Source organism: Gavialis gangeticus, unplaced genomic scaffold (assembly GCF_001723915.1).
Source record: "Gavialis gangeticus isolate Ggan-Ray unplaced genomic scaffold, GavGan_comp1, whole genome shotgun sequence".
Lineage (NCBI taxonomy): Eukaryota > Metazoa > Chordata > Crocodylia > Gavialidae > Gavialis > Gavialis gangeticus.
The window spans coordinates 703516-726269 of NW_017728998.1; the positions used below are offsets into that span (position 1 = coordinate 703516).

At 50.9% G+C, this 22754-nt stretch overlaps 1 protein-coding gene across 1 annotated transcript in view; it reads right to left on the reverse strand.

Moving 5' to 3' along the window:
- ZFHX3 (zinc finger homeobox 3) overlaps nucleotides 1–22754 on the reverse strand; it is a 228559-nt gene that overhangs the window by 93391 nt on the left and 112414 nt on the right. Inside the window, exon 4 of the mRNA XM_019505341.1 lies at nucleotides 4209–4440. Within this exon, the coding sequence (XP_019360886.1) occupies nucleotides 4209–4440 (232 nt within the window). The remainder of the gene's footprint in view (nucleotides 1–4208; nucleotides 4441–22754) is intronic.

Sequence of the window (22754 nt, forward strand, 5' to 3'; positions counted from 1 at the left end):
AGAAACTGCCCTGCCCACAACATTTGTGCACCAACAGATGCTGGGAACAAAAGCGCATTTCCTATCCCCCTCTGCCCACCACTTCAGTCCCCAGATACCCTAACCACTGCCACCCCCATCCATCACCACAGTCCAACCCTCAGAGGCAAGTTCAGCGCAAGGCCCATCAGCGCAGCTTGGAGCATCCCATCATTACAGCTCAAAGGTGGCAAAGCCTCGCAGGGCTCAGAGACAGCCCAACACCGATAGCCACAACATGCGCACACCAAGCAGAGCTGCTGACTGCTCAAGTTTATTAATAGGGATATTTGGAGAAGAGGGACAAGGTTCAGGCTGCACTAGCATGCACTGGAAGTCAGCACTGTTATCCATGTTTGCAAGGCCCACTTGGAGCTGAAATAACCCGGCAGAGCAGTGCAAGAGCCAGAGCAGAAGCCAAGCTGCTCGAGTCCCAGTCCAGGGCTCTTAGGCTGCCCTGGGGGAGATTCCTGTTTAGTAGTTACACAGTTTGTGTTGACAACTCGCTCATTGCTGAAGGATGCCAAGGACAGCTTCTGCCACGGGTGGATTCAGGATCACGGTGGTGAGGGGAGCTATGCGGTCGTCAGCGCTGTGGCATACCTCCAGCGAGGAAAGCCTTACCCCTCCCTCCGTCTGCTGCAGAACTGCGGGGGGCCGGCAGAAGGGGTGAGCAAACAGCAGCAGCTTGGGCGCTGCATGCAAGCAGGGGCCCTGGGCAGACCCCGTGCTGGGCAGGATTTAGCGTGGGGGGCTCTAAGGGGATCCGGCAGGAAATCAGAAAGCTAAGCTGGAGATGACGAAGGGGGATTCACTCGGGGAAGCCCACTATCAGCCTGTGCTGATAAGCAAAAGTAGCATCTAAGGCAGGGTGTCAAACATGTGGCCCTGCAGGCCAATGAGGGGTGCAGGGTCAGCCTGCAGGCACAACAGCCCCATGCCCCGACGCCCGCGCACAGGGTCGGTGCAGGCAGCTCGCACAGTGCAAACCCCAGACCAGCCCGACGTGCCGCATGCAGCATGGGCCAGCCCCAGTCGGGACCCAGTGCAGAGCCACCCTGGGCTGCGTGTTGTGTGAGATGCCTGTGACAGACCGGCCCTGCATGCTGGCTCTCGTCTGTGGGCCTGATCCAGTCTGGACGTGAAGCCAGCATGCAGGGCCAGTCCAGCTCCCTATGCCCAGTACAGCCCCACGTTCATGGGGCACGTGGCACCTGTACCCGCCCAGCCCTGCATGCTGGCTCCAGCACTCGGGGACAGTCTGTGGGCCCAAACCAGCACAAAGGGTCAGGCCAGCATGGGCATCATGTGCTGCGTGTGCCCTTGAGCAGCCCCCTATGCTACATGCAGCACGCAGGGTCAGATCCAGCCCACAGGCCGTATCTTTGACACCCTGGACGTAAAGCAAAGATAACTAACAAGAGAGAAAGAAATGAATAAAGCTGAAGACAACTGAGCAATGATAGCATGCATCAGACTAATCGTGAACATGTGCTGCAATGGACTGGTGCTGGAAACCCCTTTGACAGAGACTTGTCAGCCCAGGGAGGCACGTTCTGCGCAGGACGCATGTAAATACAGCCCGTTCTCGAGCGGCCATGGCCAGCACAAGATGACCCGTGGGGCTGTGCAAGCACCTCCGCAGGCAGCCCTGGGAGACCAGCAGGTGAACTGCTGGACGTGCAACCGGACATGACACTGGTGTAAACGCTGCAAGGAACAGCTCAGGCACAGGCCAGATGGGACCCTGCAGAGGTATTTGGTCTCTAAACTTCTAGGAACTGAAACAAGAGCAACCGCTGGGGAGAACAACTACTACACCAGCCACCACCTGAGAGGATAAAGGTTCTCCTCTACCTGCCTTCTCGCATGGGTGGGCTGAAGTCTGCTTAAAAACACAGTGCAACATCCCAGCTGGGGACTGGCAAAGCAGACCGCGCTCTCTTCTGAATCTTTATTGAGCTAAGAGGTTTCTTTCCTGCCTTTTTGAGCCTCAGGAGAGCTAAATATTTTTGTACGAGGCAAGGATTTCTTGTGATACCTCTTACTAGACCAACTGTGCGGCTGTGAGAGGTGCTAAATGCTTTCAGTGCTGTTCTGCAGGTTACCAAACCCCAAGGTCACTGATGCCTGAAAAACCTGTCCAACAGCTCTCCCAACTGCACAGTCGGTCCAGTACGAGGCATCGCAAAACCCCCTTGGCCTCTTGTGCGCTTCCTGGACCGTCACGGCTACAAGACTCCAGCCCTGCTGCAGGAGCGTGCCTGTCATTTTTGTTCTCCTGTTTGAGGGTGGCTGCTGTGGACGAGGCAGCAAACTGGAGTGAAGCGCTATCAGATGGGTTTGAAAGGGTGGAGACTGGAACGCGAGCTCGTACACACACAGATCTCAACTCTTCATCAGTCCCTTTCCCTCTCAGCTCATCAGCTTCCACCTCTGCAGTATTTGTGACGGCATAATCCTGACAGATCTCCAGTTATTCATAAAGCCTTCGAGGAAAAATGTGATAAGTCCTGCCTGAATTTCTAAACTGAGAGAAACAGAAATATGTTTTCTAAAATAAGATTTTCCAGCCTCTTTCTGGTAGAAAAGGGCACCCAGCCAATTTCTCTCTCTTCACGTTTCACTGCTAGAAGAATGCACAGATACCACAGTATTTACAGGTCCATAAACTACAAATCAGTGCAGATTTTTCCGACACTGAAAGGGCCTCTTTTGGCTACGGTTGCATCCAGTCCTCCAGCAATTCTGTGGCACGGAGGAGATGCAAGTGCAACTGGCCCCTCCGAGCTGCGGCACCCGCAGAGGACCTCCCCAGGTGAGGAGGGATGACTCCATGCCTCCTGCCTCCATGAAATGCAAGCCCACAGATCTGCCTCTCAGATGGAGTGCGTAGGCTTAATTGGACTCTAATGAGCTGATGTCTTTGGCTTCACTTTTAAAACAATCTCAGTTCCTTGTGGAGCAAGATGCATTTCAGCAACTGAATCCTCCATCCACCAACACTGGTGCAAGATCTGCATGTTTATCTCCATCCACACAACGCTTTCACTCAGGGACTGACCTCCCGTCTCAACTGCTGCAACCCAGGACCTGCTCCCTGCCCCGTCACAATGACCGCGCCATGCCTGGAGCCAGGCAGGAAGCCCACCCCCACAAAGCATCTCTTCGCTGGAGGACACGTCGGTACTCCAGAACTGAAACCGTTTGGGGAATATTATCAATTTCAGCAAAACTTCCACCGGGGAAGCACAGGGGGATTTTGTATCGGAGCACAAGTGAACAGGCCAATGTTTACCTGCCTCTCTCATTTCCTAGGTGACTGCCTTAATGACCTGGCTTCTGGGGTGTTCATTTATTTTGCCATGCCTTGGCTCTGTTCCAAAAGGGGAATGAAAATGAATTTTGAAACCTCTCTTTTTTCTGCCCCCGTGAAACAGACTCCTGTTTTCTGGGCAGCCTAACCGCCCCCTCTGGGAATCCTTCTTCAACTCCCTCCTCTGTCCAGTCCCAGTTTGTCTGCTCAGTTCTTCCTGAGCGCTTCCTCCTTCCTCTGTGCTATGAACTATGCCAGCCTTGGCTGCTGCTTGCCAAAATCTGGCATAAACGTCTCCATATTTTCCCATCCAGCCCCCTAAGGAACATTTTTCCTGAACAGATTCCTCCTGAAGTCACAATATTTGTAGGAAATCAGTCAGTGATTGCATGGGGCCACAGGAGGCTACCTGGCTCTAATCATATAGATTGGTATTTATCTGATAAAATGTAAATGGTCCAATCCATTACAGTTGCTTGAATTTGATTGTCTTAGCCTCCCCTTCATCTCCAGCAGTCTTAGTCACCAGTCTGCAGACGCTCATGTATGCGGGTAACTTTACACGCGTAATTACTCCCATTGAAACTGATGGGGCTACTCTCATGCTTACGACCCCCTAAATTCAGGGCCTTTAACTGGGAGCTCCTTGACGCAAAGATTATCTTCTCGGATGTGCGTGCACAGCGCCTTGCACTAAGGACCCCTGCTCCGTGCTACTATAAAACGTAAAAATATCACTGCTCTAGGGGAAGGGAGACCACAAGAAAAGTCCGGAGCTCATCATGAAGTTGTGTGTACAAGTCAAATGTCAATGGTCACATAATGGTCAACTGCAACAGCCAACTTCTTTTCACATTGGAAAAGTGCTACTCACCAGCATCAGCTGTCGGACACTTCCGAATGGTGAAGATCTGCCCCAAGTCTTCCTCTTCCTCAGGGAGGCCCTTCTGGAGACGCTGCAGTTTGCGCAGACTCTCACTCCGCTGATGTTTCATGGAGCGTACGTGCTGGATGAGGTTCAGTTTGGCCTTGGTGGAGTAGTTGCAGAGGACACAGTGATAATAGCAGCTTTCACCCTCGACCCCACTCTCATGATGCTGAAGGTGCTGTGAAGAACAAAGCAGAGACGTACATGATAAAGTTGAAGTTGTCTATACCCCTTCCCCAGCCTCTACGGTTACAGCACGGCAAGCTACTGATAGGTAACTTGGAACTCAACGCCAGGAAAAGCACTGAACAAAATCCAAGAGCCAGACCCAGATGTTCCTCGGGTGGTTACTATGAAGGTACCTCGAGTAGGAATTTACCTGGCACCACTGTACTGACCGACAGCAACCTACAGAGAGGTTGGGCTGCATGCGGAAAGAGGAATGATCAACATGGGCAAGGAATTGTTGCCGTGTCTTCTGCAAGGGCCGACCGTGCTCAAGAGCGTACAAGAGACAACCCAGGCCCCAAACGCAGGAGTCTGTAACTGAAGAGCGTGGACAAAACCCTCCAGCTCCAAACGGGCCCGGAGACCCGAAAGGAGCAAACATCCCAGAGTTCTTTTTGGAGTGGATGGGTCTACAGAAGGACTTGAAGGAGGTGGGGTATCAGTTTGCAGGTCTGGTGGGAAAAAGTCATGTGATGAGGTGGGCGTGAGCCAAAGGAAAGTCCTCGCTCTGCAGCAAAAGATGGACTCTGGGGAATAGAGACAGCAGAGGACAAGTTCTCAGCCCCCCGAGTACTGAATCCCCCTTACAGACACAGACCACCTTGACAGCCCTCAAAAAGACCCTTTCTAAAGTCAACCTCCACCTGTCATGAAAAGGTGCTGCTCAAGCCTTTAATAACTCGCTGCCTGTCAGAGTCCATCACTGCCGGCAGAAATATGAAATTGGGGAACCGAGCTGCTCAAAAACGTGCAGCTGAAACGAGAAGCCTAATATCACACCCTACCCTGCGGGGCAGCGAGCGTCCCCATGCCGTGTCCCCCTCCCTGAGCCCTCGCCACGCCGTCGAGCCTGGAAGGGTTGAAGGCTGTACGTGAAGGTGCTTTGACGGCCCAGGAATACCGTGCGTCAAGCGGAGGACAGGAGCAATGGGGTGTATAAATGCACAGGACCTCGCGGGCGAAGGGGAGCACTGTGCCTCACTGCTCCTCTCCCACAGCTGACACCTTGTAGGAGGCCATGTGCATTTTGCCTGTCATACGAGGGGAAGAGAAAGAAGGGGGAAAAGTGAGAAATACGGAAAGGCTGAAACCGATGGGTCTCCTCATCCTGCTGAAACACAGCATCCAACTCTCTTGCCCTGCGCGAAGCAGCCAGGGAGGCAGCACACGCTGCTCCTGTGCTGGCTCCAACAGCCAAGCAGAAGGACGGATGTCCTTTTTTACTGGGAGACTCCACTGTTAAACACTGCTTGCACCCTACGAACGGCAAGATTCGGGCTCCGCAGAGCTGCCGCCAATGCTGCACAGAAAGAATTACACGAGAGAAATGCTCAACTGAAACCAAGGATAAAACAGGAGCAATCTCGTGGTCGTCCGAGGAAACCTGTCGACTCTCTGCCACAGAGCCCCACCGGATCATGCTGGCACAAGGGGCCAACTGTTATTTGCCATGTCACTGGGATTCCCGCTAGCTGGAGTGAAACACAAGTGGAAAGACAGGTGTGAATTCACTCCCCCAGCTGCGTAGAGCATGCCACGAGCCCTGCTTGGCATGGATACAGCTCAGGTTGCTCCCCAAAACGCCACAGCAGCATGGCAGCCAGTGCACGGGGACAGAGGGACGCAGCCAGAGGCCAAGGATGACCGCTCAGCCCGTGGCACTGGACTGCAGCACCAGCCCTCACTACATGCTTGGCAGTGCTTATCTCACAGCAGCCCCCAACACCACCTCATCGCCTGCACAAACCCGGGGACACCGTGTCCGACACATCCTGGTTTGGGTGAACTGAAGCACGTTCACTTCGGTCGCACGCTCGAAGCTCCAGCCACTAAGTGTTGTCAACTAAGGGCCCAAAGACGTAGGCGATCTCTCTGAGCCAAGGACTGTTTAAGAAGCGGGACAGGACCGGGAGCTGCTGCTTTCACCTGGAAGGGGCAGGAGAAGGACACGCTCATCCCCGTGCTGCTAATCAGAAGAGCCTCTTGGGGAATCACGATCCCTTTAATTAAATTTGTAGGACCCACCAAGACACTTGTGCCACTGCTGCCCTCAAAGGATCTTACTGTTGCTTTCTCTCTGGGGAGACCTTTACTTCTCCCGCCTGCGCTCTCATTTCTCTTCTGTTCGTGCACTAGCATAAGCTTTTGCCAAAAAAAGATGAAAGGAAAGCCAAGACTGATGGAAGGAAACGGGGATGTCGCAGTGTTGTGCTCAGCTCAACCAGCCCAGTCCACGCGCTCTGCCGACTCGGGTCTCATGCGGGCAAGAGTTCGGGACTGTGGCAAAAGCGCTCATCTCCCTGAGGGCACCAACCTCTGGCAGGCAGAAGCCTCCCAAGTCCTGAGCAAACAACAGGGAGCCCAGGAAAGAGATGCAGCACTTCCAAACCAGGACCACTTGCATCCTTCCTCCGAAAGCAGCCTGTACCACAAGGTGCAAGAAACCCCAAGCAGGCACATATGGAAAACCTCGACCACGAGGGAAATTCCTTTTGCTCCGGCTGCTAGGTGGTAATACAACTGACACCTGGTTCAGGGAGGTCACCCGCGAGGCATTCCCCAACCTGGGGTGCTACGCGCACGGTTTAAGGGAAGATTTGAGAGTACGCTCTCTGTGATGACTACAGGAACAATTCTGACTGCTCTGATTAAAGGCAGACTTCAGGAAACCATTTATTTTAAGCAACTTTGTACACCTCTGTCTGCTGCAGGGCTGTTCTCTTCTCTCCCATCCCAGGGGTGTAGGTGCAGTCAGGATCCCCCCTCTTTGGTCACAATGCGCACACAGCCCAGTTCCTAGACAGCTGATCAGGCTGGCACGGATGTGGCAGTGATGTCACACTTACAGTACTGTGATTTTACTGCAGAAGTACACCAGGGGAAAAGCAGGCAAGCACATCACTCCGGCAATTATTGGCCGGCGCATTACTGAGAATGATGAAACACAGGACAGGTAAGTGTAGTTATAGTCCATCATGCTGTAAAGCTTTCCCCAGAAGAGAATTCCCCTCCTTGCACAAACACACATTCAAAATACTAAACAAGAACACTCATTAGAAGAAAATTCAACTTGAAAATCAAAAGAATATATTGTTCCTAAGGAAAACCAACCAGCTCCTGTCAGACAGCATTGATCTCTGCAAATCAGGAGGGGGTACTCACCCCCTTCCAACAACAGGAAACTTCTAACATCTGGTTCTTCACGCATGGAATGCAAAATATTGATCCGGTTTAGGCAAAGCTCCACTTGAAAGCAGACACAGACAGAAGTACGCTCTGATAGAAACCGTAAGGCTCACAAGTGAGGTTTCCCAGGGGAAAAGGCCTGCGACTGTGCACACACTAACCACACCGTGACACACACTGCTCACAACACCTCTCTCTATGCCTGCACACAATTCAAAATCCAGTCTGCCCCTCCTCTGCTTGAGAAACACGCCGGGTCTGGCTGCAATGCTCTTGTCGGTCCCTATGGGAGAAGGATCCTAATGCTGAAGGTGTCCCGTGTCGTTTATTTGCAGGTGCTTTTGGTACTAGAAAAATTCTCAAGCCCTGAATTAAGTACCCGTCCTCTGAAACACTCTCCCCAACATCTTCACCACACAATGTGTGCCCTATATGTGATTTGCCTATTGGCACTTAATGAGAAAAGCTACTTACAAAAATGAAGATCCCAAGCGCACAAAAGCAGGTTTCTACTACTTTATCTTATCCTTACCTCTGCAAACATGTGCCAGTATCCTGATCCATAGGAAAGGCTGGGTCAGGAAGGAACAAAGGGTGGGATGTGGATGGGATGATCTCTTTTAGACAAACTTTGTATGAAAGTCAGACTGTGGAAGAATCTACCGTTATCATCTCCTTGGAAGTCAGAAGTGGAAGTCTGCTAGGACAGAAAGATACCGTCACACAGCAATTCCAAGTAACAGATTATAGAAAAGCTGTGACCACCAATCACTGAGCCTGCCATTACTTTTCAAGATTAGTGTTTAAGGAAAAAACAGACAGACAGACTGGAAATCAGGAAAGAGTTGAGGGCTTACTTCCACAGCTGCACACCAAAATATCCCAACTAATTTTGCCCCAAAGAGCTGCCATAGCATGGCCTCTCAGACTGATTAAAAAATAATATTATGCGTTGCTTTCTAAAGGACTGGGTTAAGCAAGTTGGCACGCACACTTGATTCATAAATGCAGAGGTCAGTTCAAGACCAATGGAGAAATGCCTTAATCCCAGTGACTACAGCAGTGCACAGTGAAGAACGGGGCAGAGATGCTTGTCCTAGGCACGGCGCACGCACAACAGCAGCAGACGTGAACTTGCAGCGTGCGGACACGGGGCGGGCCGAGGGAGGGAGCCGGGGTATCGCACGCAGGCGCCGCGGATGGCAGGAAGACGGTAGGTTGGGCAGGGGGCACCGAGGGTACGGACGCAGGCAGGCCGGGGGCCATTGCACAAGGGCAGTAGCCGTTACCTTTGAACTGTGACCTGGGGACAAGCCAGGAATGACACAAATGCAGCAGAACTGCTCAAACCTTAACCCTGGATGAAACAGTGTTAACTTTGGGGCAGTTCTGCTGCATTTGTATCATTCCCACCTTGCTCAAGGTAACAATTAGAGCTTATTAGAACAACAAGTATTTACAGCCCGCGACCCTCAGCGCGTGCGATATTTACACAGAAAGAGGAGGGACAACACTATACTCCCTATCTTCCTCTTCCCTTGCCTCTCTTCACCCTGCTGTCCGGCTAGTCACCTCCTAACAAATCTCACCCCCAAGATTTTCTAATTATCATCAACATCATCATCATCAAAAAGCCCAAAGCCACAGCACTGGTCCTTCCACTTGCACATGATTACCCCTCTTCACGGCCCGCTTTGCACCTGGTACTTGCAGGCTGCAAACTCCTCCCAGGGAGGGACCGTGTCTTATGCTACACAGCACCAAGCACGATGGCCTAGTGAGGCTGAGAGCCACCGGAATAAGGCAATAAAACGGGATGTCTATAGTGTAGGACACTAGAAATAAGAGGGAGACCAAAGAAAAGGAGGTCCTGTGCAGAATTCAAATAGTGATCTAGTGAGGGATGATGCGAGAAGGCTGAAGTTTTAAATGCCTTTTTTGCTTCAGTCTTCATGAATAAAGTCAGCTACCAGATGACACGTGCAACAAAATGGGGAAAGAGGCAAAGAGCCTAGAGTAGCGGCAGAACAGGGTAGGGGTCACAGAGAAGCTGGATGCTTTCGAGTCAGCAGAGCAGGACGGGATGCACCTGAGCGCTCAAGGACTTGGCGGAGGTAATCTCAGAACAACGAGCAACCACCTCTGAGAACTTGCGGAGGTTTGGTGACATCTTGGATGACTGGAAAAAAGGGGCAAATACAGTGCCCATCTTTATTAAAGGGAACAAGGAGAACCCAGGGAGCTACAGACCAGTCAGCCTGACCTCAGTATCTGGAAAGATCAGGGAGCAGGTCCTCAAGGAATCCATTTACGTTGTCATCAAGAGCAAGGTGATCAGGAACAGCCAGCACGGACACAGCAAGAGCAGAGGTCATGCCTGACGCACCTGATGTCCTCCTATGAGGAGATGACAGACTCTGCGGATGGGGAGCAACTGGCAGAAGTGATGTACCTTGGTTTTATCAAGGCTTTTCACACCATCTCCCATGACAGTCTCATTAATTAGCTGAAGACATGCAGATTAAATGAATGTACTACAAGGCAGATCCAGAAATGGCTGGATCATCATGCTCAGCGAGTAGTCCTCAACGGCTCGACATCTAGATGGAAGCAGGTTTTAAGTGGGGCTCACGAGGGGTCTGTCCTGGGTCTGGTTTTGTTTAAGTTCTTCATTATTGATTTGGAAAACAGGACTGAGCACATGCTAATTTGTGGATAACACCAAGTTGGGTGGCGTTGTTGACGCTCCGGAAGGCAGGGCTAGGACCCAGAATGACCTGGGTGAACTGGAGAAACGGTCCAAAAAAAAATCAATCAGATGAAGTGCAACAAGGATAACTACGAAGTCCTGCAACTGGAACAAAATAGCTGCATGAACAAATAGAAATTGGGGAATAACTGGCCAGGCTGCAGTACTAGAGAGAAGGAATTGGGGATTACAGCGGAGCAGAGACTGAGTTGGAGTCGACTGTGTGCTCTTGTTGCAAAAAAGCCAACAGTGTATTCAGTTGTGTTAACAGGAGTGTTGCTTGCAAGTAAAGGGAAGGGATTCTCCCACGCTATTTGGCACTGGTGAGGCCTCTCCTGGGGTACTGTGTTCAGTTTTGAGCCCCACTTCATAAAGGATGCAGACAGGTTGAAAAGTCGAGCAGAGTGACAAAAATGATCAGTCTGGAAAACATGACTTAGGAAAGGCTGAAAAAGCTAAGGGTATTTAGTCTGGAGAAGAAAAGACTGATGAGGGATTTGATACCCCTTCAAATCCCTGAAGGGTGATTACAGGAAGGATGCAGATGAGCTTTTCTCTGTGGCCGTAGGGGACAGGACTAGGAGCAATGGCCTCAAACTACGGCAAAGGAAATTTGGATTGGTTGCGAGGAGGACCTCCCTCCAGGAGCCGGGGAATCTCCATCCCCAGACACTGTCACGAGCAGGCTGGACAGACACTTGGCCGGCATGGCCGAGCCAGGGACGCTCCTGCCTTGAGCGTCCCTTCCAGCCCTGCTCTCCTCTGATGCTACGAGCCTAAAAGGGACCACTGTAGTTGACTCCAGTATACACAACCAGGATGATGCACCGCGATGCTCCACCACCACCTCTTACCGTAAACAGGAATAACTGCAGTCCTTCCTTCTCACCGCACATGATCCAGTTTAAATCGGCAGAGGCCTCACAGAACTAAATGAATATACACATATACACTTGGAAGCTTTTCACACAGAGGGCACTAGCTGAGTGAACATCATCTTTCACCTTCCAGTGAATGGAAGATTATGTCCAAAGAAGGGGCTTTACTCTTTTCTTTACGTCTTAGGCAGTGGTTTCCCCTAGGATGTCTTACAACAGAAGGGAATAAAAGCAAAGGATTGCACCTTTTCCATCTCAGAGGGTATTCACAAGCATCAGATTCAATATAAAGGAGTGGGTGCTGTTAAAACGTGTCTATTAATAAAAGATGTTAAAAAGACTGAGCAAAGGTGGCTAGCAGAGGGTGAGTGGAGTAGGCGAACGGTGGTGGCACATGGCACCCCATCAGCCCTCACAGAGCTCGCAGCAACCTCTACCCTACAGGTACATTTCTGTGCTGCCAAATCCCCGTCAGAGGGGGGACTCCAGGCAAATCCAAGAACGCAGGCCGTTTTAAAAGCCCTTGTACACACATGCTCATCCACTGGCAAATGCTCCCCACTTAGCACGTGAGTGGGTACACATGCCAGCCTCAGTCCCTTCCACCCTAAGTGGGAAAGGTTTGCATGTGAACCCCATGGCCAGGGCAGCACCGTGCACTAATGGAAAGGGGGTATCCCTCCCGCAGCTTGATCAGGCTAATGTGTCAGATGCCAAATCATACATGGGCATCTCAAAACACAAGCATTCAAGAAATGAAACCAAAACAGAAACCCCCCAAAAACAGAACAAAAACAACCCAACAAAACCCTGGACCCACTAAGAACTGAAGAGGGACAGCAGCTTCCCAAATATACTTCTCTGAGCTTTATTTCTGCTTCAGTACTACAGGGCTGCACAGGGCCACGGAGGAACGAATTTGGCTTTTTAAGTACAAGCTTCTCAGCGAACAGAGCAGACAGGCCAGCGCGACAAGTGCCCCGACACGGATTCTGCGTTCCCTGGCTGTAACTGCACACACACATCCTCAGCCGGGATCCACGTGTGCAGAATAACACTGCCACAGGAAGGAATCAGGGTCTGGCACAGAAACCCCGCGAGCTCCCCCAGCGCAGTTCTGATCCCATACGCTGCACCAGATCAATCATGCAACCTCCTCACACAAGAATTTGGATCGCTAATGAAAGTCATGTGGAGCAGCTGTCTGATGCTGGCCTGCTCCAAGTGCTGCAAAACAGTCGGAGCTGGCTCAATCCATCTTGCTCTCCTCTCACACCTGCAGGCCGCGCTGGAATTTCCTGGAGCCGTCTGCGAGGCTGGGGAGGCAGCACGCAGCGAGAGTACGTGCTGGCCCAACACCGAGAGGGCGGGCCTGCCTGTCCAGACCTCTGCAAGGAGGAAGGATTGCTTTTCACTGCGGCAGGCTCAAAAGATGAACTTTCACGCTCTTCAAATTTCCTCCCCTGTCCCAAAACTGCTCACTGCCCTGGGAGTGCAGATCCACACCCTCGCCTTGGAAACCCTCAGCCTCTGGCGCTATGCAGCACCACGGGACGGCGGGGGTAGTTCCTGCCCGGTTCTCAGCCGTGCACATGCTGCCGTACGTCCAGACCCGCTGCCCCGCACCCTCCCGCAGCGCAGCATCACTGTCCTCTGGACACCCAGGCACCCTTCAGCCAGCATTTTCTCCCCAGACTCAGACGTTCCCTAACGTGCCATCACTAAACATTTAAAAATGGTATTTTTAAACAAGAAATGTGGCTCTTATCTGCCTTTTAGGTTGTGAGCTTTGTCTCTGTTTTCCTCTGTAGCTACGGGGTCTAGCAATTTACCTTTTTTCCACCCAAACGACGCCTACACCTTTGATGCAACTGCATGACTGAGATGAAGAGCCAGTGGCTCGACTGGAGGTCCTCTGCAGACCCTCTGGCCTGGACTCCAGCCACTTGCTCCTGAGGAAGCGTCTCCCGCGCTTTAATCCCGATCAGAGCCAACCAAATCCATCCAGCGGCCTGACGTGGCAGGAATCACGATGTACCTTCCTACCGGTATCAACCCCCTAGAAACCTTTCGATGGCCCTGGCCAGGGATGGCGACAGACACAGGAGCAGCAAAAGCGAGATCTCTTTCCCAGACAGACACTCAGAAGCACTCGCTGAACTGCCCCATCTGTCCTTTTTTGTGATTTGGAGGAAGGCCCGTAGCAGGCCAAATTCACCGGTGCTTTCAATCAGCCCTGCTCGCCCGCAGACCACTAGCAAGTGTTTTACTGAAATTCAGCGCGGTGACCATCACCGTTCGCAGGCGCCCCTAGAAGGGAGCAAGGGAAGGCAGGTTTCCTTTCTAAGGCCTGGAACAAGACGGTGGGCGACCAGGGCAGAGGCGTTTTCCCCGATGATCGTGAACCGGTGCTTGCGGTGAAGGGAAGACGACAATCCCGTTGGCAGCTCTGCAATGCTTTTGGGATGCCCCATAAACAACCCAGACAAAATACCCAGCAGACTGGGTTTTGCTCCCCCACCCCTTTAAGTCTCATTAAAAGCCAATATTGTTCAGCTTAAAGATGGAGAGCTCAGCATGGATTTTACTGAACGTTAAATCAACCAGCAAGCGTAGCCAGCAAACTCTGTGGCACTTTAACTTTAAATAATGCAATAATTATTGAATTTCCTTTTTATAACCGAAGTGCTGGAATGTAAACAATGGGGCTGTAATTGCAGGAAGGGGGGATCAATAGAGGCAATCGTTTTCAGCCATGTTAATTGTAAATACAATTGCTCCAAGATGTCAGCCTTGTTCTTCTCGCTCCCAGAATCATCCTAACGGATGACAGAGTCCAACTTTCCCATTACAGCTGTTCGTTCCTTTAAGAGGTTCTCAATCAGGTCTGATCAATCTGTCAAGATAATGCATGGAGTAAGTAAGACTCTTCCAAACACAAGCTTCCAATCAATAGCCTGGACCAGCTTAATGAGGAGGGGCTAAAGCCCAGAGGGAGGCAACAGCCCTAGCTTTCGCCTGTCTTTGGCAGGCTGGCTTCTTCACATGGCCCTGCTAAACGGATCAGCTCTTAACGAGGACATTGTTTATGCAGGCTCCAGTGAGCAGCAACCTTCCCCATTCCCCAGGGACAGATGGACACACAACAACATAGATTAACAGAAAACAAGATGGGGCCAAATTAGGTTTAACTTGGACTTCCCCCTCTCTCCTTTTCTTAATTGTGCAGGCGGCCTGAGAGCACTAATTAATCATTCATTACAGGAGATTCGGATATGTGAAAGACTCTGCATGCTCATTAAATGTGTAAAAGCATCACAAGGATCCCTCCCACCTACTTCTTCAAGAACAAAGTCCACTGGAAAACCTCTTGCCTGCCCAACTCTACCCAACAGCCATTTCCTCGCCCCGAACAACCGTGGGCAGAAGGGAGGCACCGCCGTGCTACAGGGCAGCGGAGCCAACAGCTCGGCGGTGGGTGGTGGCAGAAGCTGCATCCCTATGCCCTGCAAGCTGTCCTGGGCCTCAAAGCATTACTTCGGGCCCAGCTCACAGACCAGGATCCAGGCGTGTTTGGTAGTGCGCTCACAACCCAAGCAAAGGGCAGAGTGAAGGAGCTCTATGCAGGTGCCAACTAGCTTACAGCCATGGCCCTTTGCTCCTCCACGGTCCCATGGGCGGATTGGCAGCCACGCCAGAGCAATCCCTTCCAAGATCCAAGAGCTTTCCAGTTCCCTTCCGCCTGCAACAGCTTCTCGAGAAGGCCCAAGAGGTGCATGCTTCAGTACCTGCTCAGGTAAGTCCAGGAATATGTTACCGCAATTAGTAAGCTCCATAACGAGTAGACGAGACAACACAACCCCAGGTGACTACGTTTCCCACTGTTACCATATAGGCAGCTCAAGCCTGTTCTGGCCAGCGTTGCTCTCAAATCTCAAGATCTGTTTCATTAAGTCACCTCTGTCCAAGCCTTTATTGCACACTCTTCGAACCCCAACATTTAAACAATACAAAGACGCAGGACCAACATTTTAACTAAATCTTGGGGAATTCCATTAAAGTCCCTGGACCTACCTCTCTTCCCTGTTGCTGGCCATCCTTATATACATGTCTATAACTACCATGTATTATGCTGTAGCAGCAGTGGAGCGACAAGGCAGACTCGGGGGCACATCTTACACACAGGTCCCTTTGTGCTCAATGGTCTGGTTCTCCCACGATTCTGCCCCCTCTACTCAGGACGACCAGCTCCAAGCACCCAAAAGTCAACTGCGAGGCCCACTAACAAATCACAATGGGCTGATGGTTATTAAACTCTAGGGGGAAAAGTTCATACTTTTTAAAATCTGTCTTCTGATCTCTGAAGAAACCAGATGTTCAGGCTTTCTGCAAACAAGGAGACTATCAAAAATTTGCTTCCTTTTTAAATGAAAGCTTAGATTGTCAGGATACTGGGCACTGTGAATTCAAGGAAAACACCAGATATCACTGGTGCAGGCATCATGGCATCTGGCAACATGCCTACTGCTTTCTTTACACATTACAGATTTCATCATGAGCTACTTCTTCCCCCTGCCGTGGTCGAAGCAGGAGTAGCAGATCATCCACCTTTTCCCATCGAAACTTCTTTACTGTTTAGTGGGAGAGGTGAAAGAGCAGTGCTGTTTGCAGGCAACTTAATTTCACATCAGTTTACATTTCTGCGGAAAAATGTTTGCCATAATTGTAAACCGCAACAAGAACAAACAAGAACGTGTATATTTATCAAAACTAACAAAGGAAGCTTGAATCACTGAAGCCCAGAAATTAAAATATCGTGGGAAGAGTATGACAGGTGATGTCTGTTTTATACAAACTGACATCATTTCAGGTAAATTTTCAAAACAGACCATAGAGCTTAGCTACGAATGTGGCAGTGACACGGCTAGAACAAGACAGACATCTCACACTCGACATCCCCAGCACTTACGTTACCTTTTACTACTGCAAATATTGCGACATTTGCAATTGTTTGGTTTCAGTGGGCAAGTTTTGCCCCTGCAAATCCAAGACTAACCACAACTGAAAAGGTTTTGCTCATTACAATTAAGCACAGTTTACCAACATTTCATGCTTTCCAAACAACTGGTCCTCAATGTGGCAGAAGAAGCGATACACTATTTTTAAACAATGCAATAGGAAAGCTTATGTTTTAAGAGATGGCACCCAGAATTAAATCCTGCAGACTCTTACACCACTTCACTGTGCCAACACCGAAGGGTAACACAGGTCCTTCCTCCCTGCGCTTCTTTTGACCCTTCGCTCAGACAGGAGTCAGGGGATGCAAAGAGCCCCTTCTCTCCCATGCTGGGGAGGAGAACAACACAGGGGGCTGCTTGGAGGTGGAGAGAAGGCAGTGGTCACAGCCAGGCCCGGGTACAAAGATCCTGCTACATAGCCATTTCTCATGCAGCTGAAGCAGGTAAGATTTGGTTAGTTCCCCTGTGAACAGCTGGGGCAGTATCAGTGGCTGGTGTGAAGTGTGCAGCAGTGGCCTATGCCTGCAAGAGGTAGAGGCATAAGGCTCGCTGTCCATATTGGCTTGCAGATGTCTGGTAGTTAGTAAAGGACAGGGGTTTCAAGTGGGGAAGAGGGTTAATTGTTAAGCCTTCCACACACAAAGGCCTTTTGTGGGCCTTGATGATGTATTATTTTCTCTAACAGCCATCTTGAATTGATTCACAGCGCTACACTGAAAGGATGCACACAAGGGGACTTCACATCCAAAGATGCAGTACAAAACTACCCCCAGATTAGCCACACTGGGTGCATGCTTACACAGGCTCAACATTAAGACAACTTTGCGAGACCTCCACTCTGGCTTTCTAGAGTCTCAATTCATTTTGAAATAACTTCCTAATATTCAAAATTAAGTGCATGCGTTTACAACCAATGATAGCTAATTTAACAATATTTAAAAGGGCAAACTTTATTTTTAGAATTTATTTTTTAAAAATTGTGCGAAAACTAAGAGTTTTGCTTCAGGTTGATAAGAAGGTGAACTTACAAGTTCGGAAGAGATGGAAGGCATGCTTCCTGCACCTTGGAGCAGTGAGGAGGGGGTGGGGGAGGCAGATAAAGGATGTGCTCAGGTACAGAAAGGTTTGCATCTGCTAGGAAATTACCATAAGCAGCAGGAAGCAAAATGCTGGCATTTCCTGTGCACAAACCTGGACCAGGTGACAACCCAATGAAACTTCTGCACTTGTAATCCATAACTGTAATGGTTTTTTTGCTGCTACATCACAATTCATAGTTCACCATCACCCCTATTTGGTTTTGCATTACTGCTTCTCTAGCTGTCTTTTGCACTGAACGTCTTCGTTATAGGTTCTGCATCTTATTTCTTATTTTTTTGCCCATTTGTTGCAATCTCTTACATTGCTTAAAATCATTTTTCTGTCCTTGTCAATTTAATGTCATCAAGGAATTTCATCCATATGCTGCTCATTCCTTCTTCTGCTCTAGTTCATTAATGGAGCTGTTAATGAACACTGGTCTTACCACCCAGTTTTGTACCGCCTAGACATCACTGCTATTCATCATTACCCTCTGTCTTGCTCTAGCCCATTTTTGGCTGCCACAACACGGCACTCATTCAACTAAATCTCAGCATTTTGAATCCAAGTCCTTGTTTCCACAGCACATAATTAACTTGTGGAACTCATTGGCACAGGCGGTTGTCGAGGCAGATCATATAGCCAGGCTTAAAAAAGGGACTAGATGCACTCATGGATGATAAATCCATGAACGGTTATTAAATAAAACTGTCAGTGGCGCAGCCCCTGGCACACCTACACCAATGGTGGTGGATGCCGGGCAGGTGTGACAGGGGATGGATTACATTAGACATGCCTTGTACACACATACACCCACACACACATTTTACCATATTCCTCCTTATTTATCCCGCTACCCCCAAGGTAAATAGTCCCTATCATTTCACTCCTTTCAGTTAAAAATGTTCAAAGCCCGGCGCATCCCCTCGGCGGCACTACACCACCCCAAGTGACCTGTAATTATACCTGGGAACCAGCTGAGCATCTACCAGCGAGCGGCCCTCCTGACCAGCACAGCGCCCCTGGAAACGCCCTTCCGAAAACGAAGGAGGAGTTGCCGCAGTATGCAGGTATTGCGAGTGCCCGTATCCCCTGAACTCTGAGAAGGAGTTGCTTACACGAATCCAAGCCAAGAGGAAGAGATCAAAGACAGGCAGCAAAAGGACCAGTCCAGCTGAAGCACAAAGGGAAGCAGGCTAGGAAAAAAGCAGCAAGGTAACACACTGGACTACTACAGGAGACTCAGGTCAAGGGAAGACAGAGCATCAGTAGAAAAGGAGCATCAGTGATGAGATGCTCCTGAACTGTACACTGGTTTAAGGAATAATAGGAATCCCAATACCACGCGCTGGAACCAAGCAACAACGGACAGGAAACACAGCTGGAGCCAGAAGTCAGCTCTAAAATGTCATTTCAACCTCTTGCTTGATCAAGGGGAATCAGAGGAAGATGAAGTAGGGCAGAGTAGCTTGCCTCTCCCGCTATGGGACTGTTGTGTTCTCCATTCACTAGCCGCACTGCCTGATCATGCTGGTTGAAAGCTATGCAGCAGAACTGTATGCACAATATGAAAGGCATGCCCTCTCTCAGACCCTCTAGGACTATGCCAAGACACTGCCTTTGTGATCAAATGACTGTCTGAGTACCTGCAGGAGATTCCTGCGGACTCTGACACTTCGCAACAGCGGGTCAGTGCAATAATGCTCCATATGAGAAACCAGAGCCAGGCACAGCCAACTACACTGAACTCATTTTATTTAATACAATACTGTGGGCCCAGATTTACTTCACTTTCTCAGTATTTATTGTTTCATCTATCTCAAGAGAAGCTACAAGTGCTATGAGAGACTGAAGAGTTCCTTGTTTTCATATAGTTTCTTTATAACTTCCTATAGCAATGTACTTTAGTGAATCCCAACAGATAGCCCTACAGTAGCCACAGTACACCAGACTATTACATTTTTACTCTCTCCATAAATCGAAGAACGCCAATATCGTGGAGAGGGAGGACATGACCCTTCCTACACAGCTATCAACGAGGGCCGCATTTAAAAGCACCAGAACTGGGGCAGTGCTTCCTCGGCCGTCCTGGCTGTCGTGCAGCTCACACAGGAGCGTCTGGGGCAGTGCTTCCCAACATCCGTGCCGTCCTGACTGCAAGACGCGTCCTATCCTGGCACTTGGCAGCACAAATGACTGAGGCCAGGGTATCCCCACCACCCGGCTGCAGCGCAGCGCTGCAACAGACTTGGATGTCAGGACTCAACTAGTGCAGAAGGCTGGAGCCCGTCTTGGCAACACCGGTGCCCGGAAGTGCATCCAATTTGTCCTGCTCCCTCCACACTGAATTCTCAGAGACCAGGTGTCAAACCTGCTTGGCCCTGCGGGCCAGACCTGGGCTGCAGGACTTGTTACAGGCTGGACAGCCCAACCCCAGCGGCAGGGTGAGCAGCGGTAGCGTCACCTCCCCGCGAGCTGGCACCACCGACAGCATCTACTGGCCGCGGGGTTCATGCCACCATTGCTCACCCTGCCGCTGAATTTCTGGCCCTTGAAGCAGGATCCAAAGTTGGGTCTTCCAAACCAAGAGCGGGCCTGCAGGCCAGGTATCACACCTCTGTGGGCTACAGCCGTAGGACACTCCCATCAGCCCACCGAATCAAAGTCAAGGTGGCTAAAGTGCTCGAAACCCAAGCCCAGGCCAGGATATCGAGGGGGTCCTGTAAGACTCCTGGATGAAGGGGGTAGTTGAGAACTTCTACAAGGCGGGTAATGCACATCTGCAGCAGCCCAAATGCTCTCGGGGTCGGCTCAAGCCTGCCGGATGCACTCCCACCAGACCAGACTGTCCCCACCCTCGTCGTCCACTCAGCGCCAGGGGCCCCTCTCTGACCTTGCCTTTGACCAGAAAGCAGAGTGTGCAATACCACCAAAGCAAGACACCCACTGCTCAGACTTCTCTCCCTGAAGAGAGGGCTACCAACGAGCCTGGCCCAGCATTTTGGAGCTGCCACAGGCTCTCAGGAAAATACTCTTCAAACGCTCAGGTTTCTGTCTGCACAGTAAAGGCTGCAGCTCACAGACCCACTGGAGCTCTCTGTAACATGGCATCAGAGACCAGCTTCCAAACCCTGAGCCCCCGTCGGTGCGATCGCTCGCGCGCGGGTTCCACCTGCCCCGCCGGGGCATTCGGAAAGACTGCCACTTTGGACCAAGTGCTGCGCTGTTCGTTGGGCACCGCATTCACCTGGGGGTGTCTAAGATGTTCATCCTGGGAAGTGTTGTTTTGAAGTGTCCGTCTCCAGATCTCAGTTTCATAGTTGGTAGGGTTGGAAGGAATCTGAGCAGATCATCAAGTCCGACCCCCTGCCATGGCAGGAAAGGAGGCTGGGGTCAAACGACCCCGGAGAGGTGATTATCCAGCCTCCTTTTGAAGACCCCCAGGGTAGGAGCGAGCACCACTTCCCTTGGAAGCTGGTTCCAGATCCTAGCTGCCCTGACTGAAGTATCGCCTCCTGATGTCCAGCCTGAATCTACTCTCAGTCTGTCCCACACGTCTCTGTCAAGTCCGTGCCCAGTGGGGAACTGTTTGGCATTGGTATAAAAGTTGTAGGAATGGGTTTGACTTTTCCCAGTGATCGGCCCCCTGTTGCTGCCCACAGGTTTGGTTCAGCATCCTCAGTCTCTTCCAGGAGCTCGTGGGCTTCACGTACAAACGGTTTACGACTCTGAAGCCTCTTAAACCTCCATCTGTTCAGGTCTTCAGTTAACAGCCGGTGGAGCAGGTGATTTTTGTCATCTCTGCTAGTAATGATGTTAGGGTCTGTCTTCTTGTATCATTTAGTCTAATACCCGAGAGTGCAGGGAATACATGCGCGTGCAGGTAGGCTGTGCAGCCTCAGTCGAGTCTCGGCACACTGTCAAGTACAGCATGGAGGTTTTTGGCATGACAAGTTCTGGACCGTACGGGACCACAGTACGCTGCTGGGACGAGGTGGTCCTGAGCACTCTGCAGTTCGCACCCCATGCCGGAGCTGCAAGGATGCAAAGGGATGTTTACTAGACTGTACCAGCTGCAACGGGGGACGTTTCAAACACACCCGTCACAGGCTCATTGATACCACCCCACGATACAACCTGCTGGAGAGGACAGGAGAGGTCCAGCTCTGACATCCCTGCTCCCCCCGTGACTCTGCTGTGGGGTCTGGGGCTTCCAGCGCTGGAGTCCAGGAGCATGAAGTGTGCATCTTGCACGTGCAGGAAACTCTCAATGAACGGCACAGGCAAGGAGTCTGTTATCAACTGCCTGCAGAAGGCAAACCAGCAGGCTTCAGGAATTCCCACTTTGAACACCAGAGAAGTGCTCTTATTTGCGCTTGCCCTGGAACGGGGGATCCAGGCAGAAAAGCAAAGGCTTCAGCGCTCCCATTCCTCCGCCAGGAACCAAGCCTGAAGCAGGCTCAGTAGCTGGAAGGTGCTGACAAGCATGGCCCCTCTTCCCCATGCCTTGCCACAAAGCCAGAGAGGGGGAAAAGCTAAGAGACGGGTACGCTACGGCTCATGGAGTCTACACCAAGCCTATGGAGCTGCAGGCTGAGAACCTGGCGACTGGATTTGAATTCAGACCTCGGCTCTGCCTCTGCACTGGAGCGACAGAGATGCAGTGCCTTCCCTGGGTGCTGAATGCATAGCCTCTGCTTGTATCTGAAGACATGGGCTGTTGATCATATTTGTGTGCGTGCATGACCCATTGCTGCAGGACATTTCCACATCCTGACAAGGCCAGGTCCACACTAGGGTGGACTGGCTGGGAGAGTGATCCTGTCAAATCATATTAGTACCAGCAGTGGAGCCATCTTGTTGGTGTAAAACACAGCGAGTGGAGGAAGGGAGTAGAGAAGCCTCTTCTAATCTGTCCATGTAATGTCACCGAGGCCGACTGCCAACCAGGAGAGTGAGTTTATCCATACGCCCAAACGTCATGGCTACGAGAGCAGGACTGCGAACGCAGACGGGATCTCAGAAACACAACTCATGTCCTCCGAGTGGGCTTCTCCGAACCTGGCGGTGGGGAAGGTCAACCAAGGCTCTGCTTCGGCCAGGGATTTTCTGCTTCCTAACCCCACACGACCAGGCCTGACAGACACACAAAACAAACCCCAATCTCAAGGGTGGAGAAGCTGAACCCGTGGCATGGCGCAGCCAAGAGAATAAGAGGGGGAAGAGAAGCTGGAGGACGAAGTCTTTGGAAAACCTCTCTGCAAGGGTTCAACAGACTGGGTACAAAAGGAAACCACTTCTGAAGCACAGAGCAGACACGGGCATCTGTCCTACCCAGGCCTAGCCACTGGAT